The following is a 27363-nucleotide window of genomic DNA, read 5'->3' on the forward strand; positions in this document are numbered from 1 at the left end:
GAGGCTGACCTCCAGCCCAGCCCCGGCTTCAGCGACACCCCGGCCGGCGCCGGCGCCTGCCCGGCCCTCTGGGAGGCGGGGGAGCAGCGGAGGAGGCGGCGCCACCGCGGAGCGCGCGCCCTCCCGCCCCGCCCGCAGTCCCGGCCTGGGCGGGGCGGCCACCGCTGAGGCTCCTCGGCCAGACCCGGTCGGCCCGAACCGAGTTGAGTCGCGGGAGGCGGCGGCGCGGAGAGGCGGTGACGGCGGCGGCGGGCCGGGAGGCTGGAGCCGGGCCAGCCACCCGCCATGGAGACCCGCTACAACCTGAAGAGTCCGGGTGAGCGGGGCTGTGGGCGGGGGCGGTGCCGCACGGTGAGCGCGATGGGGGAGTGACCCCGGACCCCGGGGACCCGCTCCACGGACCCCTCGCGTCGGCCGCCACTCGCCGCTCCGCTCCCGGTTCCGCGCTCTACGCCAGCCCGCTGCCTGCCGGGCTGGTGCAGGCCGCGGAGCCGGGCGGCCCGGCAGGCACAAAACCTGGGGTCTCCCCTCCGCACCCCGACTGCTCTTCCCTCATTTTCGCCACGTAGAACTGGGTTATCAGCTTATCCCCGAGAACAGGTGTAATGGTGATAGCCGTGAGTAATAGAGATCAACCCCTTGCCCTACCTGCGCCTTGAACACGGTCGTTAGCTCTTTTCCGTCGCCGCCACCGGACTTTTTATATATTAGCTGTTTGACTCACTCTCATTTGAGGATTTCGTTTAAACGTCCTGTTTGCAGCCTTTGGGGGCAGATAGAATTACAGACATAAAGGAAATGTTCTAGACTAAAGCGGTTAACCAAAAAGCTAAGAAAACTAGTTGAGCCATGCACTTTAGAACTAACCATGATTTTAGCCATACTGGTATGATGTATGTATGTCTCTGTTCAGGCATAGAAACTTCTCTTCCTGTCTTTAATACCCCTGCTTCATTCACAGAAGCAGCCAAACACTAGCCTCAAATACTTTTCTGGTGTATAATAAAGAAGCGGGCTTCCCTGATGGCTCAGCGATAAAGAATCTGCCTACCAGTGCAGGAGACGCGGGTTGGATTCTGGTCCGGAAGATCCCCTGGAGGAGGAAATGGCAACCCACTCCAGTATTCTTGCCTGGAGAATCCCGTGGACAGAGGAGCCTGGCGGGCTACAGTCCATGGGGTCGCGAAAGAGTCAGAAACGACTTAGCGACTTAACAACAAAATAAAGAAGCACAAGTAAGCAGCTCTCAGATTAAGATAGGCTTGAAACCTTTGGATTCTATAAGTGGTATTGGATTTGTACCTTGATAAATTTGTTCAGAGGGAGAAACTCCACACTTTAGGTCTAAATAATCCTAATAAAGGATTTTAGTTTAGTGATGGTTTGGCCAACCTTTATTGGTTCTTTTTTTTTTTTTCTACCGAAGAAGCAACTTCTCAGTAAGAATCACCAAGATTAGCATGCTGTTGGAGAGAGTACTGTGAATCTTGGATTTTTTTAATGACTTAAAAACGTAACAAAGACTGAAGAAAAGCCTGAGGATACTGATTGAACAGAGCTTTGTTAACTTGAGTTCTGTCAGGCTAAGAAACGTTCTCCAGTAACCAAGAATCAGTCATAACGTTTGGGGGAGCCATAGACTTAAAAAAATCCGCGGAAGGGTTTGGACTCTAGAAGAAATATGTTTATAGGATTCAATTTCAGTGGATTCACCACCCCTGCTATGCTCAACCCATCTCCTACGCCAGGGGGAATAAAGGGAGATGAAAGAGAAAGAGGGAAAGAAAAGCTTAATTTTAAGATTAGATGTTGGAATGTTTAGAATGTGGAAATTGTGCTAGATTTTAATAACAATATGTGGGTAAAACGTAGGGTAACTGGTCCCATGATACCAAGTTCCTTGAGACAGCTGAGGTATTTAGTGGAATGTCCAGAGAATAATGAAAATGAGAAATAGTGCAATTTGGAATGGAGTGTTGGTGGGTCCCAAGAGATTGTTGTCAGAGGACTTTGCTGAATTTTGATAGGCTATTGTACCCGAGACTGTGATAAGCTTTTAAAATTCTTCAGAATTTTTATTCTGTTTCTACACTGTATGACCTACTGTAAGGAAGGTACTGGTTGAGCTTTCTTTGGTAGACATGCTTCTAGCCGTATAATAAATTGCTTCGTCTTTTCAGTTTCATTTCCTCAGAGGTAGTGCTGTTGTTCTAAAAAGGAGGGTTTTTTTTAAACTTTTTTTTTTTAATTCTACAGATCATTTGGTATTCATAGAAAAAGTGAATTAGCCGAAATATGGAACTTACTGAAAGTGCGGGAAGCATAGTGAAAATGTTTTCTTTGTTTTTTTCTGTCTTGTAATACTTTTTAAGGTAACGCATGCATGAAAGGAAGTGGTTAAAAACGCTGCACAATGTAAGAGCTATAACCCTTTTTCTATCTGACGTGTAATTGTCTTAGAGGTATGGATGGAACAATTAAGACAATACAAATAACTGGTTAAAGGCCAGTTTGTTAGCATATGGATAGTAAATTTGTTCATTTTATAGATGAAACAATGTATTTTTAATGATTTTTCTAGAATGGACCTGTGATAATGGGCAGAACTCTATGTGAGGACACCTCTTGAACCTCTGACTACCCTGTCAGTAGGTGCTTCTGGATCAGGCACCCTGCTCTCTCTTTTGGGTCTGTTCTGGTCTAAGTATCAGGGTCTCAGAGTACAAAGTAAGGGGACATAATGTGTAAAGAACTTCCTGTGGCCAGATTTCTTCAGAAGGGCCCAATCTGCTCGTTAGCAGATGGTTGGCATATAAGAAATTGGTGCAAAGGCACCGATTACCTCCATCAGAAATATAGGAGTTACTCTATCTGTGGGCTTCCCTGGTAACTCAGTGGTAAAGAATCTGCCTGCAGTGCAAGAGCTACAGGAGACACAGGTTCCATCCCTAGGTCAGGAAGTTCCCCTGGAGGAGGGCGTGGCAACCCACTCCAATATTCTTGCCTGGAGAATTTCGTGGACAGAGGAGCCTGGCGGGTTACAGTCCATGGGGTCACAAAGAGTTGGATACGACTGAAGTGACCGAGCACACACGTACTCTGTCCATACCCAGGATACCTACTGCCCCTTCACGCTAATCATTCTCAAGTTTTAATGTCCGATTTAAACCCTTCTCCTAGGCTATAGATACACAGAACTTACTGGTGATTTAACATCTTTACCCAGATTTCCCACAAACCAAAAAAAAAAAACATCTCTACAAGGTGTAAAAACCAAAAACCAGTTAGTTTTCTTTCCTCCCCCTCTTTCCTTATCCCAGGAATTGACTGCCACCTAGGAACCCATGGGAGTCATCTTTGATTTCTTGGTCTACTTTTTTACTCCACTCCCTACCCTGAAACACATACAAATACATGCATTTCCATGTGGGCACTAATGAACAAAGTCACATGTATCTAATCAATTACTGTCCATCATCACCAGATCAGTTGAAACAAAATAAAAAATTAGGTCAGTCCTCAAATTGGCAAAATTTTAATAGCTTCCTGGTGAAAGTGAAAGTTGCTCAGTTGTAGAGTCCATGGAATTCTCCAGGGCAGAATACTGGGGTGGGTAGCCGTTCCCTTCGGGGGATCTTCCCAACTCAGGGATTGAACCCAGGGCTCCTGCATTACAGGCGAATTCTTTACCAGCTGAGCCACTAGGGAAGCCCCCTCAAATTAACAAAATTTTAATAGCTTCCTGGTAGCTATGGATAAAGTTCAAAGTAGACTGTTTAGCTCGGTCTAGATGGACTTCCCTGGTAGCTCAGCTGGTAAAGAATCTGCCTGCAATGCAGGAGACCCCTGTTCTATTCCTGAGTCAGGAAGTTTCCCTGGAGAAGGGATAGGCAACCCACTCTAGTATTCTTGTCTGGGGAATCCCATGGACAGAGGAGCTTAGGAGGCTATAGCCCATGGGGTCACAAAGAGTCAGACACAACTGAGCAACTAAACACAGAGGGCTGAATGTGATTTGATCCATGCCTTCCTCACCAGCCTCATCCCCTACCACTCTTATGCTCCTTTGCATTTTCACCATCTACCCATTTTGCCTGAGTGATTCTCCAGATGGAGCAGCTCTTACCTATATGCCTTGGTCCCTGTTGGAACCTCTGCTTGGAATGCCTTCCCTTTTATTCATGTGAAATTCCTATTAATTCTTCAATCTTCTTTAAGGTTCTGCCTTGTCCAGCTTCCGTAGGCATACTAAGTAGTCTGTATAATTGTGCATCCTTGGTCAGTATTTCTGTTTTAATTGTTTTCATGTCTTTCTCTACGAGCTTTTTGAGGACAAGAAACAGTTTTAGTCATTCTTCTATCTCCATAACTCAGATATTCTTTAAATGTTTGTCGAATATATACCTTTGCAAGATCTTCGTGGGCAGAAATATCAGTCCTTAAATATTTGCTTAAGTGTCTTCACTATGGGAGCAGGAAGAGGCTCTTGGGGAGCATAACATTGGCTTCATATCCTTGATAAGCCTGTCTCCTGCATTTTACCCATGCTTTGGAGACTGATGATATCAAGATATTTATTTTCCAAGAGAATATAGATGCATGTGAGTGACCAATAAATGATCCCCTTTTCCTGGAGCTTTGTTTCCAAAGTCCAGTGAGTTAGCTGAGCATGTGAAGAATGCTAATGGGAGGCCCTTGGAACCTAGAGATTGGATCCAGAGTGGTCATGTGGCCTCCATGAAAAGAAGAAAGCAGGAATGCATGTGCTCCCCACCTTCCTTTCCTTTGCTATCACATCTTATCTTACCATGGTTGGAGAGTTCCATTTATAACCTTCCAAAGAGTTAAGAGAGGAGCTGGAATGGGAAGTTTCCTCACTAGCCATGTGGTAGCAAGAGATGGAGTGTCAGGAGCATACTATGCTCCAGCCCTAGTTTCCAGGCAGTACTTTGAATCTTGACTATTCCATAGCAGTGACATGTCTTTTGCGGGCAGGGAGCCATGCCATTGTTGCCAACTTCATATGCTTAAGGCCTGCATTTGAACCAGAGAGAATCATCGAAGGACCTTAAATCCCAGTCCATTTCTGACCTGGGGAAGAGGGAGGGGTGAAAAGGAAAGGAGAATTATGTGAAGAAATTACTGACTTTCATTTGACAGATATAAACATTGCAGCAGAATGAGATTGGGAGACTTTTCAAGTAATTTAGAGCTACAAAATGTCAGAGCCAATTTTAATGCAGCTCTAATTCCAGAGTCCATGTTCTTTTTCACAAAAGTGTTCATAGTATATGTTGTTTCCGGAAAAATAGATTATAAGTACACTAGAATAGTTTTACCTTCTGTTTGACTATGTGCTTTGGCTCTCACATGGTATGTCCTCATGTTGGCCCATGAACTAATAAAATCAACTTGTTTAGTGAAACCATGCACCTCATATTAAGAATTGAACTCACTTGGCCAGGATTTGAACTCAGCCAGAACCCACAGTCCTCCAACTGGGATCACACATCTGGTTTCCGCATGTAATGAAGCTCAGGTTCTTGATGTCTCATCGCAGAAAGAATTCCGTAAGAGACAAAGTGATAGGTAAGAAGTGGATTTAGAGAGAAACACACTACAGACAGAGTGTAGGCCATCACAGTAGGTGAGAAGTGCCTGGAAATATGATGTGGTTAGCTTTGATGGGCTGGGTAATTCCATAGGCTAATGAGTGGGAGGACTGTAATAGCTGTTTGGGGGAAGGGGGCGGGGATTTTTTGGAATTGGGCCACTGCCCACTTTTTGGTGGAGGAACTGCCTTGGAACTGTCACGGTGCCTGTTGGTGTGTCCTTTAGCTTGCTGAAGTGTTAGGAAGAGCGTAAACAAATGCTGAGGCTCAAGGTCTAGTGGAAGTCCACTTGTCTGCCATCTTGGACCCGTTTGGTTCTAATCAGTTTCAGTTGCTGATGGGCCTTGGGCCATGTCATTCTTCCAGAGGTTGTGCCCCGCCCCTTTCCCTCTTGTTTCAGTTGAACCAATGATTGATTGTTCCTTTAAATTCTTTCTTGCAGCAGTTTCGACCCTTCCATACATCTCTCATAATATCCATTGGATGTTTATTTTCTTCTCTCCTAATAAACTGAGTGAGGAAGAGGCAGAGAAAAATGTGATAAGGTTATGGCATGAATAAAATCTGACCTCGTCAGTTTATGCAGCCAGCTGATGAGAAATAAAGAAAAAACAGTTTCCTTGGCATCTTTGATTGCTGACAGCAATCATGTTAAACCAATCATGTTAAACAACTTTCATGACTTTATTTATATCTGATAATATTAACTTAATTATATTTTTACGTGGCTCTAAACCAAGGGTTTTCAATTCTTTTTCTCTGGGCCTCTTAGAAATAGGTGGAAGAGGGTAGATAGCTTAGAGGTCCTTCCATGCTAGCCTGCTGTTATCTGTTTTACATATTGAGGTTCTCCTTAAACCTTTCTTTGAACAAAGGATTTTATCTCATCAAATAAATCTGAAAACCACTGCTTTTAATCAGATCCTTGGAGAGAGTTTTGTTGGGGGAAGATACATTCATTTCAGCTAATATATGAGTGTTTACTGTGTGCTAAGTCCTGAGGAGACTTCAGTGAAGTAGATGTTGTTATTGAGCACGAAAGACAGGTGTTAATCACCAGTGAGAGGTGAACTTTATAAAAGAGAAATTATAGAATGTTGTTAGGACTTAATGCAAGGGGATTCAACGTCTCCAGAGCGGTGGTTTCCAAACCTGATTGACCACTAGAAATAACTCGGAGAGCATTCCTGGCGTCCACTCTCCTCCCAGGACTCCTCAGGGACTTTTATGTGTCCCGATAGGAATCTCTAGTCACTCCTCTGAGAGTGGACAAAGGAAGGTATCAAGGAGACCCTTCTGAGTAAATTTCTTAAAGGTCTGCTGCTAAGCTGCTAAGTCACTTCAGTCGTGTCCCACTCTGTGTGACCCCACAGACGGCAGCCCACCAGGCTCCGCTGTCCCTGGGATTCTCCAGGCAAGAACACTGGAGTGGGTTGCCATTTCCTTCTCCAGTGCATGAAAGTGAAAAATGAAAGTGAAGTCACCCAGTCGTATCCGACTCTTAGCGACCCCATGGACTGCAGCCTACCAGGCTCCTCCGTCCATGGGATTTTCTGGGCAAGAGTACTGGAGTGGGGTGCCATTGCCTTAGTGAGAGCCAGACTCGATGAAGTGGGGGATGGGAGGAGGAGCAGCGCTGCAGGCTGAGGAACTGGTGCGGAAGGAAGGTCTGAAGTAGAAGGCAGAGTGTGTGCAAAGAACTGAACAAAGCTGAGTGACTAGAACCCGGGGGTGGAGGGTGGGGAGAAATTGGGTCTCAATATGTGCATGTTTCTAATAAAACATTTATTGTATTATTTGCATTGACTCCTCCCCACCAGACTATAAGCTCCTTGATAACAGAAACTGTAGTTTACTTGTAGCTATAGCATCTGCTCAGCAGAGTCAGACACCACTGAAGCAACTTAGCACACATAGCATCTAGTATGAGCTTAGTGAATATTTACTGATCAGATGAACAAATTCTCTGCTATAGGACTTAGTTCAGAGTAGGAGATGGAAAAGAATATTAATAGTTATGGAATAACATAGTGACTTAAGAATATTTTTTCCAGCTTAGGAACCCTTGATTAAAATGAAATTTTATGCAAAAGTCCTGATACATAAGGAACTGTTTGGTTGTTTATGTGTGAGTTGCTTCTCAGGTAACCTCTCCCCATAGCGTGCCTATCTGTGCCACTGCACATTTACTTTTTTTGTTTCCTTTGCTTATTATACCTAGCTGGGTAATTCCTACTGTCTTTCTTTCAGATCTCAGCACCTGACCCCTTTTCTCTTCTGTCTGCTCTCAGGTTAGGTGCCCACCTGGTGCATACCTCTCTCATAGCACGTGTTAAACTGTGTTAGTTTGTTCTCAAGCAGAGTTTCAGAGAGCCTTCAGCTATCTGGTGTTTCTCTGGCTTTGCTATCCTGTATCCTACACCAGTATCCTGACTTTCTTTTTTAGCATCTAAAGCTTGAGGGTGAGGGGGCTGGGATCAAAGGATTGACCTTTATGAACCAATAGGATAGGAAAGAGGGTACAGATACACATAGGACTCTAAACTGTCGTAGGCTGCTCACGTTGTTTATCATGGGGATAAAGTCTGTGCCATTAACTGAAAGAGGTGGAAGAGAAGAGAGTGAATAGGTGTGAAATAGTCTTGGGGCACTAGTTGGAAGGTGTTGGGTGGGGTTTACTGGAGAAATAGAACATTGTGTGGCATTGGATGAGGCACTCCATGTCCCAGCCGAGGTTGTTAATAATACCTCTATAATAGCATCAGTGGGCCTGTCTCTGTGACTTTTTAAACCCTATTCAGTAATGCTTAGCTGTTTGGGTATAGACTCCAAATTAGAAGATGGTTGGGTTGGCTCAGTTAGAATTGAATTTATTAGGGGAGTATGAAAGGGGAACGTCTAAGAGCCAAGAGCATGGATAGAGAGAGAAGTGAGTATAGGTGTAGGTAGCGTTAAGAAAGTTGTGGGGTCAGTGGATTGGAGGTTTTAATTTAGCAAAGAAATCATTTCAAACAGGAATTCATTTAGGGCTATGGAGATTCGGTGACGTCAGGACAGTGCCATTAAGTCAAAGAAGATACTGAGTGGAAAGTCCTGAGGTTGAGGATTTTAGGGGGTTTACTGTTCATGAGCATGAGTGCCAGAGGCCATGTTTCTTGTCAATGGAGATCTTTTAACGAGGTACAGTTGGACTGCCTGTGTTGAAATCCTAGTTCTGTCATCTACCAGCTGTGTAACCTTGGACATGTGTAATCTCTCCATGTCTCAGTTTCTTCATCTGGAAAATGGGGATAAAAACAGCACCTATCTCAGCTGTTTTGAGGATTACATGAGTTAATATTTGAGTGCTACCTAATAAGGAGTGTATATAAGTACTTACTAGAGAAAAATAGTGTCTCTTTGAAACTTCCCTATATATTTAATTTAATATGTAACTCTTCTAGTGCCTAGCTGCCTTTTCTTCCCCCATTATTACTATTATCGCATAATTAAATCATATGCTGTATTGAATAAGTCCTCTGCACGTTTTTTGTTGAAGTAGGAACTTATTCATTAGGTCTGTAAATCTGCTAATCACATGGAAAAAGTTTATTTGAAATGTCTCTATCTTGTGAATTTTGTTTTAGCTGTTAAACGTTTGATGAAAGAAGCAGCAGAATTGAAAGATCCCACAGATCATTACCATGCACAGCCTTTAGAGGTTAGTTTCTATCTCTGTCTTCTGAGTTTCTTAAAATTATTTTTTCACTGCATTGAATCATTATAAATGTGTTTGGTATGCTTTATTGATATACTTTATTCCCTATATTTTCTGAGTATTTTTTTAAACCATTAAAAATTGAAGTACAGTTATCTGCAATGTTGTGTTAGTTTAAGGTATACACTGAGTATTTCTGTTAGCCATTCAGAATCAGATGTTTCAGAAGAAGCAGATTTCCGGTCTCTATAAAATGGGTCTCAGGGACTTTCCTGTTGGTCCAGTGGTTAAGACTCCAATCTCCACGGCAGGAGTTCAGTCCCTGATTGGGGAGCTAAGATCCCCCATGCCACAGCTCAGCTAAGAAAAGGGGGCAGGGCCTCAGATACTAAATTAGTTTAGGTATGAGGGAGGAAAAGTGGAAAGAACTCCAGACTTTATTTGGGAGACGTAGCCCCTTGAGGGGTCTCTGCAGCTAGTTTGGGCTTTTTGTACAAACATCTCTACCTCTTCCTCAGTCTTCCAGTCTGTGAAAGGAGGGCATTTAAATGTGCCCAGTATCATTTTCATGGTAATGGTGAGACTAAAATGTAATAATGTTCGTGCAGGTATTTTGCAAACTATGAAGTACTTGGTAACCGATGATATTAACATATAATGTTAACAGCCTATGAGTTAACTGCTGCTGCTGCTGCTAAGTCACTTCAGTCGTGTCCAACTCTGTGCGACCCCACAGACAGCAGCCCACCAGGCTCCCCATCCCTGGGATTCTCCAGGCAAGAACACTGGAGTGGGTTGCCATTTCCTTTTCCAATGCATGAAAGTGAAAAGTGAAAGTGAAGTCGCTCAGTCGTGTCCGGTGTCCGACTCTTCGAGACCCCATGGACTGAGTTAACTGACCACTTACTAATAAGCTTTTCAGCATCTATGAGGGATAAATTTGGAAAGTTTGCTAAAATAATCCAAATTTATAGTAAATTATTTGATTATATAAATAATAATTTTCACTAATTGGGATTCAGGGGTTATTTATCAGTTTAATTAAGTCTATAATATTTTTAGATCAAATAATAATTTAATAAAAGTAAATTTTTAATAAAAATAATTTAATTAAGTAAATCCACATCCAAAAAATGATAAAGCATGAACTCAAAATAAATATATTTTTAGACATACAAGAGCATAGATTTTCTTCCTTATATTCCTTTCAGAGAAATTTAGTTGACAATAAACCACACCAAAATAATGCAAAAACTGAATGAAACATACAAAGGAAGATTGAAATTCCAGTAAACCCGGGAGACATTCAAGTGAAGAATTTTGGAATGTGTCAAGCAGTTAGTCCATATTAAAACTTCAGGGTCCAGAAGATATTTTTCAGAAAAAATAAATGGAGCTAATGTAATAAGAAGTATGTAAATCTATAATCTTATTTATGAACATGTAATGGTGCTCGGGGGGCTTCCCTGGTGACTCAGTGGCAAGGAATCCGCCTGCCAATACAGGAGACATGAGTTCGATCCCTGAGTCAGGAAGATCCCCTAGAGAAGGAAATGGCACCCCACTCCAGTTTTCTTGCCTGGAGAATCCCTGGACAGTCCATGGGGTCGCAAAAGAGTTGGACAAGACTTAGCGACTAAACAACAGCAACGAAAACGGTGCTCTTGTGTTTTAAAATGCATTAAAAAAATATTTTAGCTCTTATGTGATATGAAAGCTAGATTAAATAGCTTTTACTTATAACTTTTATACTTGAGACATTGTGCGTTAGAATAGTATAAAATGTTAATTTTTCTCACCCAGTAATGTTTCTAATACTCACTGGTAGAAACAGTCCAACTTTTCGATGTTCTTGATCGCTTGGTGCTTATTGTTTTTGTTCAGGATAATCTTTTTGAATGGCACTTCACAGTTAGAGGGCCCCCAGATTCTGATTTTGATGGAGGAGTTTATCATGGACGAATAGTACTGCCACCAGAGTATCCCATGAAACCACCAAGCATTATTCTCCTAACGGTAAGAATTCTCGGCTTTTTGGAATGCTTCCTGGCGGCTGTAAAGTGTAGTGTGCATATTCCTTTTCATTAAGAAATAAAGTAGATCGTTATTATTATAACTTTGCTTTTGGAGACCAGACCTTGGACTATATTTTTTCTGGAAAAAAATTCCTAGGAAGTTGAAGCATCTGAGAAGTACTTGTGAAGCTCATTGCCATAGTGTGGTTGTTAGGATTCAGTGAATTAGTGGACACAAAGTGCTGCGCTCAGTGTCTGGCACGTGATAAGTACTCAGTAGAGGATAGTTACTGTTGTTGTACTTCTTAATCCCATTATCTCCTTCAGCTTTTCACTTTATGCTTTGTCCTTCATTTTCCTCATCTTTTTTTTTTTTTTAACAGTTTCCTCGTCTTCACATGCAGCTCTTAGAATAAGAACTGATGTAGAGTCCTCAATAACTGTTAGCTATGTTATTACTGTTTATATCTTAGAATTTCTCTCCATCTTCACATATTTTATATCCATGTAAAGGAAAGCTATACATCCAGGTTTCTCTTATCTTTCCTGGGACCTTGTTCCATCAGTAAATTCCTCTCTTAATTGTTAAAGCTTTCCTTCCTTCATTTCCTTTCATTTATGTGTGTTTGATTATCCTCTAACTTGAAAGAAGCAAAAATGAAACAAAAACCTTCCCATGTCTCTGCTACGACTTTAAGCTGTAGCCTTTTTTTCTCTTTGTAACCTTCAAAACATGCTAACTCTATAGTGTCATCTCTTGTATTCTGGTTCCCACACATAGCACTCTGTTGAAACATGCTTACTACGCCAGTCTCAAGAGAGCAGCTTGAGAAATCACACCATCTCTTCTCGGTCTTCATCCTTTTCCATCTAAGTTAAACTTCTGATACACATGGAGTAGCAAATGGTGAAAGAAAAAATTGTCATCATTACCAAATTAATGTTTTTCCCTATGGTGTTTGTTTATAGTGGAAAGAACATTCGTTTTAGAGCCAATAGACCTGAATTCTGGCCAGTGCCGTGTCTGTCATGTCAAGGGCAGGTTGCATAATCTCTTTGAAATTCATTTTTCTCGGTTGTCAAAAGGAATGTATATGAAGAATATAATCATACTGTCAGGTTCCTGATATATGGAAGCTGCTTAATAAATATTAGGTGATATTGAGAATTAGTCATGTTGGCAAGAGGCCTGGAGGGGCCCTACTGTGTTAGGAGTCTCTTCTTTCGGTTGCTAGATGGTAGGGAGAGCCAGCTGGTCTGAAGGAAGAGCTGGTACGTGGTGAAACTGGTGGAGGGTATTTGACGCCACAGCTATTCATCGATGATATCATCATGTATGCTGATGTTCAGTATTTGCTCTTTCTGATTCACTTCCTCTCTTTTGAAAAATCTTCTCCAGCTTTCATTTGACAAATATTTGTTAAACTCGTGTCATATACCCCGTGTGTGTAGCAGAGAGTAAGTCAGAACTCTGCCTACTTGGAACTTGTATTCTAACCTCATGCCTCTTCTTCCTCTCCTTCTCCCAAGTATGGATATCCTATAAGTTCAGACTATAACTGTTTTCTCTAATTTCTATGAAATGGTTTCATTGATTACCTCTGTGAAAGTCAAGTGTCAGAAATGCATTATCTTCTTCTGCCATCAGCACGTCTGTATTTCTGCCTGCCTGCTGGACACATCAGTAGCTCTTCCACCAAGACAAAACGGAACTCATTCTCATCTTTCACTTCTGTGTTCCTGTATGGAATTGCATCGTCCTTCTGAGAGGCACTCCCGCCTCAGAGCCTTCCTCCCCAGGATCTAGTTAGGTGACAGCCAGTCCTTAGATTTTACCGTAGCCTTTGTATGTCTTCTCTTTTAGCTCCTTCCCAGAGCCTAGCACCATACTAGGACGTCATTATATGTCAGTTACTGAGATGTCAGTTGTGGAACTCAGTTTCAAAATGTGCTATGACGGCTTCTAAAAACAGCTTTTATTATTCATTCAGAATCTAACAAATATTTGTGGGGTATCTATAAGAAGACAAAAGTCTGTATCCCCTTACAGATCCCATCCTTTAAAAATTCTCTAAAAATTATCTTTAAAAAGTTATTTATATGTAAAATATATTTATGCTTATAAAGTATAAAACATTACACACACACATACATAATTTTTTAAATTCCTTATTTATTCCTAGGCTAATGGACGATTTGAAGTAGGCAAGAAGATCTGTTTGAGCATCTCAGGACATCATCCTGAAACTTGGCAGCCTTCATGGAGCAGTGAGTATTTACAGTGAACACAAGTCTTGCAGAACTTGAGTCAATTCATAATAATAAGATATAATACTCTCTCGAGATTGAAGCTGTTTTGGATAAATAATTTTATATTATTGAATAAATAATAAAAATGCTTTTTGCTATTGGGATTTTTGTATCATTTTAATACAGTCCCCTACTTGTGTCTCTTTAGTAAAACTCTGAGTCTTTTTTTTCTTTCAGAGTAGTCTGAGTTCCTTTTGCAAAGCAACTTAGATTGATGTTTACTTTTTATTTCAGTAAGAACAGCTTTATTAGCCATCATTGGGTTTATGCCAACAAAAGGAGAGGGAGCCATAGGTTCTCTAGATTATACACCTGAGGAAAGAAGAGCCCTTGCCAAAAAGTAAGTTTTGCCTTTCCTTGTTTGTTAAAATGTGAATACCATTCTAGATAATGGCCATTAGCAGATAAGCTCTTTCTCTTTGTGTGACCTACCTTGGCGCTACAGATCTAGTCTTAGTTTTGCTGTCTTAGAAATTTAGTTGTATTAATTTCCCCAGGAGTGATCAGACTCTAAAGAATTTATTTCATGCTATCTAGCTTTAAAAAGTAGTTGGTAATACCAGCCTACAGGGCATGGTATCTTCTAGAAGACAGTACTGGTCATTTATCTCCACGTGAGCAGTGTTACAGGTAGAAAAGAGCCGGAGTAATGATACGTATGTTGCTTTCCGTGAAAATTTTAAGAACCTTTTTGAAGGCAGGGAGGAAACCCACTTTATCATCTTTTTATCTGTAGCATCTGTCTCATAGCGAGTGCTCAACAAGTGATCTGGAATAAAGCAAAGGATATTTTCTTTATCAAATTGTAGTTTCCCAGCAGTTTTGCCTTCTAGGTTTTTTCAGGTACATTCTGTCTGTATAACCCAGTAGATTCAAAGTAGCCTCTCCTTGGAGTAGTGTGGAGACCAATTCTTGAGTTTGACCATTGTCCTGTTCTGAACTTTGCTGCCTACCACCCTTCAGATCTATTATGTTTAATTAAATGATAGTATATCTTACCCTAGCATGGCTTCCCTGGTGGCTCAGCGGTAAAGAATCCGCCAGCAGTGCAGGAGACACTGGTTTGATCCCTGGGTTCTATCCCTCAGGAAGATTTGATAGACTCCCTGTTTCATCAGCAACTTTTCTTGTAAGCCTTACTCCCAAGTTCGGAATATACCGTGTAAGCTACTATTCACAGACTATAGTATGTACTTTGAATACATAGCATTTGTTTTGATCTTCTTTGTTGACTTTCTAAATTGATTCTTGTATCCAGCTCATTTCATGTACAACAAAGTTAAAAAAAGTTAGGCTTTTTTTGTTTAGACTTCTCACTGTATATAGTCTAGGTTCTTAGTCTGTGATATAGGCTTTCTAAAACATGATTTTGCATTCAACCATGGTAGCATACTGTCCTTATGGATAAACTAATGTATTAAAAATAAATTTTCTCCCTTAAACTTCATCTGACTTCTCAGTTAAAAAATGAACACATTTTGGGACATCACTGGCAGTCCCCTGGTTAAGATGCCACACTTCCACTGCAGGGGGCGAGGGTTCTTTGCCTGGTCAGGGAACTAAGATCCCACATGCTGCTCAGCATGACCAAAAAATAGAGGGGAAAAAAAAAGTGCACACACTTTAAGATAAATAATTTGGCTACAACTGATTCTCAAAAGGATATGGACAGCAAGGCTACTTTTGCTGAAACAAAAAATATTCATCAGTAAGTACTAAATTAGTACAGCTTTCATGTTTACATGAAATTATAAATAGTATGTTCTTTATAATGTAATAGTATGTTCCTCAAGATGTAAGAGTTTTATTATGTTGAACTAGAAGTATGACAAAATAGTTTTTGTAAAAGTTTAGTAATGTAACTGTATATTATACAGATTTACTTCTAGTCATACAAAAAAAGAAAATGGAAGCATAGAAAATCAAATTAATATTAGGAAATAGTCTACTTAACAGACTTATTTTGAGCTTCTATTTGTTATAATGAATGATGAATTTCATTGTCTGGATTTTCCATGAATTGTCTTTTATCTTTCAAATTGTACCGCTATTTAGATGAGTAGAGTTGTTGGGTTTTTCCCCTGGAAATATCTGTAAATAGTATTCAATTTTTTAAATTTTTTATTGGCCACACCAAAAGAATATGGGATCTTAATTCCCCGACCAGAGATCAAACCCACACCTATGGCAGTGAAAACACTGTCTTAACCATTGGACTGCCAGAGAATTCCCAATTTGAGCTTTATAATGGACTTTTTACACAGACTTAATATAGGCTTGTTGTGTGTGAACTTAAGAACAGTGTAGTTAAGCAATTTGTATGCTGTCTTATAGATCTAAAACTTTTCTTTTAAAGAGGTAGTATATTGGGAAAAAATGAAATCTAAACCCTGATTTTTTTTTTAAAATTTCAGATAGTTAAAGTTGAGGAATAATTGACATGGATTTTTTTTAAAAAAAACCAATCTAACTTGTGTATTTGTTTGAACTATAATTATTGCCCAAATTATCTAATTTACCTGTAGGAATGTGATATGGAGTTGTCCAGTGTTCTTTTAAATTTAATCACTCAGTATTTGAGTATCTTAGATAGATCAACTTTTGAGTATCTGATTTATATCCATCAAAAAATTACTTCCTACCAGATCACAAGATTTCTGTTGTGAGGGATGTGGCTTTGCCATGAAGGATATCCTGTTGCCTTTAAAATCTGGAAGCGATTCAAGCCAGGCTGACCAAGAAGCCAAGGAACTGGCTAGACAAATCAGTTTTAAGGTATTCTAAATTTGTAAATAAATTCTAACTATGAAACCCTTTTGTTGCCTAGCCAAATTTTGGATAAAGCAGTACAGTTCCATTGTACTGAGATCTTTACAAATTATTTTCCTTATTGCAAAACTAATATATTTTGAGAAGCAGTATTATAGCATAGTAATAGTTAAAAGCTTGGACTCTGGTATACTCTACCAGGGGTCAAATCTCAGCTTTGCTGCTTATTAGTAGTAGGACATGAGACATATTGCTCATATTGTACCTTTTTCTCATCTGTAAATAAATAATGGTGCTTGTTTGATTTTTATAAGGATTGAGTTAATTCTCACTTTAGAACTGTCTGGTGCATAATAAATTTTAACTATTATTATAGAAACTATAGATAAGCAATAAGGGGAAAATAACAATCATGCATAATCCCATCCCCACGCAATACCTGCTATTAATATTCTGACGCATCTCTCATATCCTTTTGCTCTGCGTATGTTTTGCACAAACATTTAATTACTTCTGGAATTTAATTAGCTCCATCAAAAAAGTCAGCCTGCATTAAGCATCGCTGCCTCCTCCCTTGTCTCACCTTTCTACATTCTTATACCCTTCCATGTCCAGGTCTTGGGAGAAACTTTTCCTTCTGTTCTATTGTGGTGCCTGAAAGAGGAGGTGCTTAATAAATGTTGGTTATTTTCTTCCTTCTGAGGATTCCTGTTGTACTTAACATTACTTCTCTGAAAATCTTAGGGCCAAATGTCTCTTGTACATCAGAATTTCAGATTTTAGAAAATATTAAACTTGCACTAACATGCACAGTGGGATCTGGGGTAGCTCCTGATAATCAAGTCTATTAATATCTCATCAGCAAACCTGGGAATATTTACACTAATGTGAAAATACATACACTGTTAACAACCTCACATGTCAGATTATGCCTAAAAATTACAAAAAACTTTAGTTTTTAGAGCTTTTAGAAGTGGACTGTGAACCATGAGTATTAGTTTTGTCCCTCACCAAGTAACAGCTCCTTGAGAACAGGTGCTGTCTATTCCTCCTCCTAAATTACCAGCACAGTGTTGGACACCATGCGTGTTCAGAGGTTACCTGCTAAATAGTTGATATTAAAGTAGTAATTAAAATAAATAATTAAAAATAAATCCAAGAGAGAATTTAGTAGGTTGTGGGTTATTCTGTACATCTCCTCTTGTGACACTGCTCTTGGGTGTATCTTTTTTTTTTTATAGGCAGAAGTTAATTCATCTGGAAAGACTATTGCTGAGTCGGACTTAAACCACTCTTTTTCACTAAATGATTTACAGGATGATATACCTGCAACATTCCAGGGTGCTACAGCAAGTACATCGGTATGGCTCTTATCTTTTACATCTATATCTGTACCATCATAATTATTTGCAGTAGGAAGAGAAGATCTCTAGATGAACTATCTGAATATTTTGGTCCTCCTAACAGATTCGAGACAAGCTGTCCCTCTAATGAATTATAGTATTTTAAACAAGTTATTCATGTTTTCTGACTCTTCTTTTTTGTTAAATGGAGCTGGACTAAAACAATTTTAGGTTTGTAAATAGGACCTTTCTTCTATTGATATGACTTTTCTGAAAAGTTAGTTTCACTATAGTGCTAGACTCTGAATAAAATTAAATATACATACATTGGCCACTTTCTCAATAGGTGCTCTTCTTTGGCAGGTTTCTTAAGCTGTCTTAAGGCACTGACGCAAAGGCCTGGAGTCAGAGATTTGCCTTAGACTGTCTCTATCCAATAGAATAGCCACTAGCTGCATGTGGCTCTTTGAATTTATATTTACCTTATTAAAACTCAGAGGGTAAAGAGTCTGCCTGCAGTGTAGGAGACACAAGAGACTCTGGTTTGATCCCTGGGTTGAGAAGATCCCCTGGAGGAGGAAATGGCAACCCACTCCAGTATTCTTCCCTGGAGAAATCCATGGACAGAGGAGCTTGGCAGGCTACAGTCCAAAGAGTTGCAAAGAGCCAGACACAACTGAGCAACTAAGCATTCACGCGCACGCTTTCTTGGGATCACTTCCCAAATAAACTTCTTGCTCTTATTCAGAATTAAGCTACATTAAAAATTCAGTTCCTTAGTCACACTGGCCACAATTCAAGCATTCAAAAGCCCCAAGTGGCCAGTGGCTACCGTTTTGGACAGCATAGATACAGAACATTATTGTCATCTCAAAAAATGTTCTGTTGGACAGTGCTGCCTTGCACATATTAAGTGTCTAATAAATAATCACTGAAGGAAAGATTCCATGGGTGCTGTGCATCTTATTAGTTGTGCCCTGACCTGTTGTCTAAACATTAGTGGGTCGTGGTCATTGGAGAGACCAATTAAGAAAATGTGACTGGATTGTTGCTAAGTAATTGGGATTATAGGGGAAAAACATTGTCTTTCCTTTCTATATATGAGATGAACTGTCTTTTTGGTAACAGGTTGTTTGGTTGAGTAGACACATCTTTCCCCCCTTCCCCAGTTTAGAGAGGATGTTAAAGGGTCAGGGAAATTGAAATAGAAGCTAGGCAAATACACATTTGCCCAGGCAAATACAAAGTGGGACTGAGTGGTCCTCTCCCATTCAAGAGACTGAGATGGGTAGAAAAACGTAGGTTGGAGAAAGCAGGAGAGAGGGTGCTGTAAAGTAAATTCTTGGAGGGGACTGGAAAAGGAGGTATAAGAAAAAAGTGTGTGCTAAGAGATTAATTGTTTTTATGTGTTGCCCATGTAATTATATGTTATAGAGGGATATAGTGAATTAGTTTTAGTCAATATATATTTTAGCTTGAAATATTTAAAAAAATATTCAGATTACTTTTCACCTTTAGAATTCTAATTGTTTTCTGTGTCATAAATAGTTTTTTTAAACAATAGAACCATCCTACTGCAGAGAGGAGAGTAGTCACCTATAAAGACAGTCTGCTAATACTTTGTGATGTATTTAAATATGTCTTTAGTCTGTTTTAAATCTGTGTCAAGTCCCCTGTTGCATATTCCAGTTATCCTTATTGCAGTTGTAATTTATTTTACAATTATTTGTTGTCTATTTCACTCCCCAGAATGTACGTTCCTTGAGGATCAGGCCTCTCCACTGCACTGTATCCCTAGTGCCTGGCATAGTGCCTTGTATATAGTAGGTCGTATTTGTTGGTTGAATAAATGAATCTGAGGATTGGCACTTTAAAAATATACTAGGAATACAGGTAAAGAAATGACAAAGTTTAGTAAATTAGATCGCACAAACAATACTTTTGTTATTACAGTAGTCTTTTCTATTTTGATTTCTTCCTTATTTTTTCTTCCGGTTTTATTGCAATGTAATTGACATACAGCACTGTATAAATTTACAGGTGTACAGCATAATGATCTGACTTGCATATATCATGAAATGATTACCACAATAAATTTAGCAAATATCTAGTAGCTCATAGATACAAAATGAATGGAAAAAAAAATTTTTTTCTGTTGTGATGAAAACTCTGAGGATTTACTCTCAACAACTTTGATATGTAACAGCAATGTTAATTGCATTAATCATATTATACATTGCATCCTTAGGACTTATTTATCATGTAACTGGAAGTTTGTACCTTTTGACTACCTTCATCTGTTTTGCCCACCCCTCTGGTAACCACAAATCTGATCTCTTTTTCTCTGAGTTTGTTTTTGAAGTTTAATCTACCTATAAGACTATGTTAGTTCTGTGCACAACGTAGTGATTTGGTATTTCTATACATTACAAAGTGATCACCACCCATTTTGATTTTAAAGTACCTAACACAGAACTCTTCTTCACAGGTATAGGTAGGTAATTGATACCAATTCTGGTTAAAACAATAAATTGCATTTAGTTACAAGTTTATCTCTTAATTATATTTACATACAGATTATCTCAGAGTGTGATTATATAATTTGATCACTAGGGAGGTAATTGAAACCTGGTTTTGGCTGGGGGTAGCTGCTTTACATCAGAGAAGGCGATGGCACCCCACTCCAGTACTCTTGCCTGGAGAATCCCAGGGACAGGGGAGCCTGGTGGGCTGCCGTCTATGGGGTCGCACAGAGTCAGACACGACTGAAGCGACTTAGCAGCAGCAGCAGCAGCTGCTGCTTTACACGCCAGTGTAATATGAATTCACTGAGATGTTATACATCAAATCCCAGATAAACTACATTTTTTTATCTTTGAGGGGGCGAGAGATTGCCCACAGTCTAAATACAGCAGATAACATCAGGCCATCTGTTGCTTTTTGATGCAGATTTTTTAGCTCTGTAGAAATGGGAACAATACTGATGGTCGACTTATGTTCTTCCCGTCTATCAGGTTTTTTTCTTCTTCACCAGATTAAGGTTCTGAATAAGCCATTCCACTTTGTATTAAGAAGCAAACACAAAACTCCCTTATAGATGCTAAACTATAGAAAATTTTATATGTATTACAAGAAACTTATGTGTGATTGTGACATATATATTTAAATGTAATTTAATTGGATACAAACATCACATATTTTTATGTTCCCAGAAATGATCACTTCATCTTAATGAAGGAAATAGAAACGATTATCACTTAAGTATACATTCTGTGATATGTGTTTGAACAAGTTTAGGCAAACAGCAATGATTTAAATGTTGTGCCACCAAACCCATGGTGTTTTGAAAATGGCCAAGTCCAAGTTGATTCTGCATCTGCGGTTCAGTAAGAACCACCAAAACTGAGTCCAGCTGAAGTTAGTCCTTCAGCTCCAATCTAGAGTCCTCTGGGTCTACAACATTGAAGTCATACAGTTTTACCACGATGTGATTGTTTAGAATAGGGAGAATTTCATAATATCACAGTACTAAGTTTTAGTCAGTAATGTATCATCCAAAAGGAATCTGATATTTAGGAACCTGTTTAAAGCAGTGTATCTACATAAATATTTCCATGAAGTACACATACTAAAATATCATCTAAAGTCATTGTTTGAGGGATTTGTTCTAAATATGTTAATCATACTAATAAAATTGTGAGAATTAGTCCTAAACAAAGTCATGACTTTTCTTTTGTTAACCTCAGTCTGGAGTCTTCAAAGGGATGTATCGATAGTAATATTAGTAATGTCTAACATTTAATAAGCAATTGTGTATCCTGCGCACTTTATATTGTTATCCTGTTGAATCTTTACAACTACTGAACTGGATATTACCCTTGTACAAGAGAGGGAGCTGGAAAAAAAAAAAAAAAAGAGAGGGAGCTGAGTCTTTGGTTAAATAACTTGCTTAGGGTCACACATCCATGAAGTGCTGAAGGCAGCCTAGTGATGATAAGACTACCTGTTTTAGTCCTGGTCAGGCTTGTGTTCACCACTCAAACTACTGGAAAAAAACAACACCTGTAAATAAAAGCTTTAAGATGAGTCAATCTCTAATGCTTGTTTCTGGATTGATTCTACCAACTTCCTTTTTATTTTTAAGAACCCATTTCCCTATAAGCCTTGAGTACTTTTGCTCATCAGACACTTTTGTCCTCTTGGCTGAACAGTGGGAAGAATGGGAGATTTCAGGTGCAATGGTGCTCTTGTCTTGGTTGCTGTAACTCAGTTCAACTCCATTAGTATTAAACCGCTACATGACACAGTGTGACAGTGTAAGACGTCATAAAACGCGGTCTTCGTGTGCCTGCTCTTCCGTGAGCACCTTTCTCCTGAGCCTGGAGTAGGGAAGTCCATGTTCTGCCTCTGTGTTATGGGTCACCACGTTTGAGTGCTTCCAAAGGATAGTTTTAAGAAACTCAGATTATTTACATCTTTTAATGTTGGGGTGATGTCGGACTTAAAGTGTAATGTCTTCTTTTTTCCCCTACTGTTTATAGCTGTTATCAGGACAAAGCTTATTCTCTCACCTATTTTTTTTTTAAGTATTTGAATTATATTTTAGATTCTTTTTTCTTCTAAATAATGCAATTTTCTATAATGAAAAGTATTTAAAATCTTTTGTATTTACTCAGTCTAAAAAGTTATTCTGAATAAAACATGCATTCTTACTTATTTGAAAGAATGTGTGTTGGCTCTATTATAATCAGTATAAAGTTTTCAATACAACAGAGACTTTGGTTATTAGAGGTAGAGTTAAATTATCTATATAAGCAAAATGAAATTCATATTTTGTAGAGCTTTCTTGTCTGTGTGTGTGTGTGTGTGTTAGTTGCTTAGTCATGTCCAACTTTTTGCAACCCCATAGGCTGTAGCCCACAGGCCCCTCCGTCCATGGGATTTTCTAGGCAAGAACACTGGAGTGGGTTGCCATTTCCTTCTCCAAAAGGAACTATAGAAAGAAAGAAAATGAAAAAAAAAAAAAGAAAGAAAGAAAATGAAGTCGCTCAGTCGTGTTTGACTCTTTGCAACCCCATGGACTGTAGCCTACCAGGCTCCTCCATCCATGGAATTTTCCAGGCAAGAGTACTGGAGTGGGTTACCATTTCCTTCTCCATTCTTGTCTATAAACCACATTTATGACTTTGAATCACTTGTTACCACATGGTGTTTTTGCTTTGACCAAGCATTCATTGAAAGGATAGAAAGCAGTTGACACCCAGGGCTTTTTAGGGGGCACCTCCTGTGCCAAAGTAGAGGATACACTTGAGTCTCCCATACCTACCTCCACATTTTTCTCAGCACATACCCAGGGTACTCTTGACAATAGTTCATGCTTTACACTCATAAAGTAACACAGTTCAAACACACAGTAAAGAGTTCTGGACTTGTGTTCAATTCAGTTGACGGGGATTGTGAGAAAGGATAAACCTGTTTTGAAAACCACATCTAACTTTTATAACAATATTACTATGTAGAACATATGGTTTGAAATTATTTCCTCTGTTCTATGATTATTGATGTAGTAAGATAACATTGGAGGAAGAACACTATTGAGGGTTGTCCTTTTTTGCCATTTAGAATATGGTAAATCTTTATGTAGAAAGTGGGAATCAGGTTGCTTCTCCTCCTTGACTCCTGAAAGAAGGGAAGTACTCAGATGCTAGCAGATACTGTTGGAGTTGCAGCCGGAGGAGAGTACAAAGCCATCTGTGGAGAAAGTGGATAATCTCTGTCCTTGTCTTATTTGTTGCTGGTAAATTCCTACTCCACCTGCGAGCACTCAGAATAAGTTGTGTTGCTGGCTTATTCAGAAGGGGGAGTTACTCATCTCAGCATTCAGAGAATTCTGGTAGTTTTGCCTTACTGCTCTGTGATGTCATGTACTGTTGAATAGCCTGTATGTATACAAGTTTTCTTTGCCAGTTTCAAACTGAATTTCTTAAAATTTCGTAGTATGGAACCCAGAACCCCTCAGCAGCATCCCTTCAACAGCCTGCCCAACCCGTAGCTAAGAGTACCTCCATGAGCCCTCGACAGCGCCGGGCCCAGCAGCAGAGTCAGAGAAGGTCGTCTACTTCACCGGATGTCACCCAGGGCCAGCAGCCAAGAGACAACCACACCGATCATGGCGGATCTGCTGTCTTGATTGTCATCTTGACTTTGGCATTGGCAGCTCTTATATTCCGACGAATATATCTGGCCAATGAGTACATATTTGACTTTGAGTTATAATATTGTTTTGTGTCTTAAGAGCTGTGACCCAGCTGCTTCATTAAACATTCTGCATTGGGTATAATCTAAGAATTGTTTACAAAATAATTATTTTATATTTACCCTTCATTCCTTTTTTGATCCTTATAAATTCAGTATAAATATTTCTAGACATTCAGTGTCCTGCTTAGTTTAAGGGACTGGAAGTCAAAGTCCCTTGTCTCTCTATCCAATCTGCTCTACAGGGAAATAACTTATTTGTTGTTTTTCATGCCTCAAGCTTTTCTTTATGTAAATTTGTGATACTTTCTGTATAGCCCTTCGAAATTTTTGGATAAAAGATGGGATTTTAAGTTCCAGTGAGTATTACTAGTTACTCAATACCATTTATTGAGTACTCTGTTTCTACTTATGTAGAATGATACAGGGATAAGAGTTGAAAAGGAAAAATAAAACCCCTCAAATAGCTTGCTTAAAACATATTCATGTGACAGATACTGGGATTGCCCATTCTATGACTGACTTTATGTCCTAAACATTCTTTGGTGAAAGTAGCTATTTTGGTCAAACATTTCTGAGGAAATGAGATTACATCTTTATTACTGGATGTTATTTGAAGAGGAAATAATGCTCTGTAACCACTTTGATATGCTGTTATCCCCTTCTCTCCAGTTCCCACACAAGATTTTTTTTAAAAAGAAGGAAAACAATCCTCCATAGATCTTTGACTTAAGGAAGGAAGGGTCCAAGCCAGGAAGTTGCTTGATTTTCTTCCAAAAGTTAAATGGGAGGGTCTTAAGATTTGAATGTGTGCTCTACTTGGACTTGTATGTCTTTTGAGTTGTATTGTATGTCTAGCTTTATAATCACTATAAATTTAATTATTTTAGGAATATGCATAATATTGAACTATTTCATGTACCATTTTAATAGAAAAGCTCAGGGCCCATGTAACAGTGAGAGAAATTAGAAAAACCTCTACTTAGAATTGCCCATCTAATCAAAGCCCAAGAGATCATTTTCAGTGCAAAAATCAATATATAACTTAGTGCTAGCTAGCTCCACAAACTCTGGTAGATAATTGAAACTATCGTCGTAAATAATGCCTGGTGAGAACATAATCACAGGAAAACATTGCCTTCAGCATGTTCAGTAGCAGCATTGAGGGCACTCTCGAGAGTATTGCTAATGAAGATTTAATTTTTAAATACAGGCAGTCCCCAACTTTCAAATAGGTTATGCTCTAAAAATGCATTTGTAAGTTATTGTTGTTTTTTTTACAACTCAGTGCTGTAAATTGTGTTTAGGTTTTAGGCAAGATGACAAAAGTTAGTCCATAATGTATCTTGAGTACTTTGGAGAGTGATATTTATAAAGTCCTTATGTGGTTTATTATGGGCAATATAGAAACAATTTATAAAATGATTTAAAGGCCAATTTCATTTTTATTCCTGCTCTCATAAAGCTTTGGTTCTATGAACTGTTAGACAATTTGTTTTCATTTGATAGCCCAGTTTATGTTTGTATCTAAAATAAGAACATATTGTATACCATGATATAATGCACAGTTTTCTTAAATTTTAATAAATTAGCATTTTTAAGGTCTTTACAGATTGTTACTGTTCTGTCTACAGCTGAAGTTGGTAAAGTTTTTCTAAAAGCCTAAGGACTTTATGAAGACCTCCTATGTCAGAAAAATTATAGGTTAGTATCTTACAACTTTATTGCCCTGAGAAAATACGTTCTGAAGTCTTGATTTGGAGTGTAAGATATTAGGGATATTGGTTCAGTGGTCTCCTAGCAAGAGGACACTGACTCACCTGGGCAGCACCAGGTCACGTTATCACCTAAGAAGAACATCCCCATGTCTCAGCCTATGCTGAGATAAATCGTGTGCTAGGAACAATCTCCCCTGCTTTCCCTCTGAGCCAGCCTCAATCTGTGTGATATTGTTGCATGTTTCCATGGGGTGCATGTACACTTAAAACTGATTAAGAAGAAGGCACATCATACAGTTCCTCCTCTACCTGAGTTGGCCTCTCATCCCTCACTCATCAACTGCCAGGCCAGCTTCTCCCTTTTTTTTTTTTTTTTCCTTTTTTAGCACCTGATACACATATCTGAAAGTGGCATATCTTTTGCTTCTTCCCTTTCAGCTCACATTGCTACTTAAAAATTCTTAAGTTGTCGATCTGACCCCCATCGTGGAGTTAATGAACAAAATTGGTCTTTGGAGCCATTCTTAACACTCTGATAAAGGGCCTCTTCAGAAAACCATTATTTTTAAAGCCCCGCTGTAATTCCTTATTTATAGCATAAGGCCAGGAAAAAACGTGTGATCTGGTAGATAAATGCTTAGGACTCCTTTCCCAAATCCTAAGGTTTAGGTAACTCATGACTTTTTTTTTTGACCAACACAGCACATACAGGGATAGTTAAAATAGCTTGCATGCTTGAAAAAAACATGTCTGTTTTGCCTGTAACTGTTTAAACCAATGAAACCTTTTAAATTTTATGTATTGTGGACTTTTATGTAGCACTTTACATTTTCATGCTGCTTATAGTTTAATTCTACTGAAATAAATGAATTTCATCAAAATTCTCAACTACTTTTTAAAAAACAAAATCCTTTCAAATTGTGTATTATTTTGACTATGAAAACACAAAGTTTCCTATTTCAGGAGAATAAGAAATCTTTTTGTTATTTTCTGGCTATGAATAAACTTCCTGGTACCTTGAGTCCTCCCATTTTTATAGAGCAGAATCAAGAAACAAGCAAACCTCACACAATTGGGCTTAGTTGTGCAGAAATATAGGCTGAAGTATTCAGTACTACTGAAGCACTATATTGTTTTATTACTTACACAGAAGTATATGAAAGGGGAACGTGTTTAGTGAACCTAACTTTAAACAAATAATGTGTACATAAATGTGTACTTTGGGAATCTTCTGGCGGTCCAGTGGTTAGGACTGTGTGCTTTCACTGCTGAGGGCCCCGGTTCAATCCTTGGTCGAGGAACTCATCCCAGAAGCTATGCGGCTCACTGAAAGAAAGAAGTGTATTCTTACAGCCTTTGTGGGAGGCTATAATTGCTCCAGAGCTGTTTGAAACGCCTCTTTAAATGCCTCAGAACTAGTTTGAGCTGCTGAATAAAACCAGTGACTATTTGTACCTGATTTTGAATTCTTTGTGTCATTTGGTGTTCTGTCCACTCTACCTCCTTAAATGTTCTCTTGCCTTTTTCCACTTTTTGTGCTCACCGCCACTACCCTAATGAGCCATATCATCTCTAAACTAGCACAGTAATCTCTTAAGTTTCTGTTCTTTTTGATTAATTTTTATTGGAATATAGTTGATTTAC

General features: G+C 39.1%; 1 protein-coding gene across 1 annotated transcript; it reads left to right on the plus strand.

The window, feature by feature from the left end:
- Window positions 1-141: 141 nt before the first annotated feature.
- UBE2J1 (ubiquitin conjugating enzyme E2 J1) lies at window positions 142-27178 on the plus strand. Its single transcript, XM_027551410.1, has 8 exons — window positions 142-316; window positions 9239-9312; window positions 11194-11325; window positions 13508-13592; window positions 13869-13974; window positions 16280-16409; window positions 17645-17764; window positions 23744-27178. The coding sequence occupies exons 1-8, from the start codon at window positions 286-288 to the stop codon at window positions 24020-24022; spliced, it is 957 nt and encodes a 318-aa protein (XP_027407211.1). The 5' UTR covers window positions 142-285; the 3' UTR covers window positions 24023-27178.
- The last annotated feature ends 185 nt before the right edge of the window (window positions 27179-27363 follow it).

This window comes from Bos indicus x Bos taurus, chromosome 9 (genome assembly GCF_003369695.1).
Source record: "Bos indicus x Bos taurus breed Angus x Brahman F1 hybrid chromosome 9, Bos_hybrid_MaternalHap_v2.0, whole genome shotgun sequence".
Classification (NCBI taxonomy): Eukaryota; Metazoa; Chordata; class Mammalia; order Artiodactyla; family Bovidae; genus Bos; species Bos indicus x Bos taurus.

Bases quoted from the DNA above. Each gene is read 5' to 3' on its own strand.
- UBE2J1 (XM_027551410.1), top strand. From the start codon at position 286: ATGGAGACCCGCTACAACCTGAAGAGTCCGG. The intron at 13,593-13,868 runs GTGAGTATTTAC...TTTTTATTTCAG, and splicing joins TTGGCAGCCTTCATGGAGCA to TAAGAACAGCTTTATTAGCC. The intron at 17,765-23,743 runs GTATGGCTCTTA...AAAATTTCGTAG, and splicing joins GTGCTACAGCAAGTACATCG to TATGGAACCCAGAACCCCTC.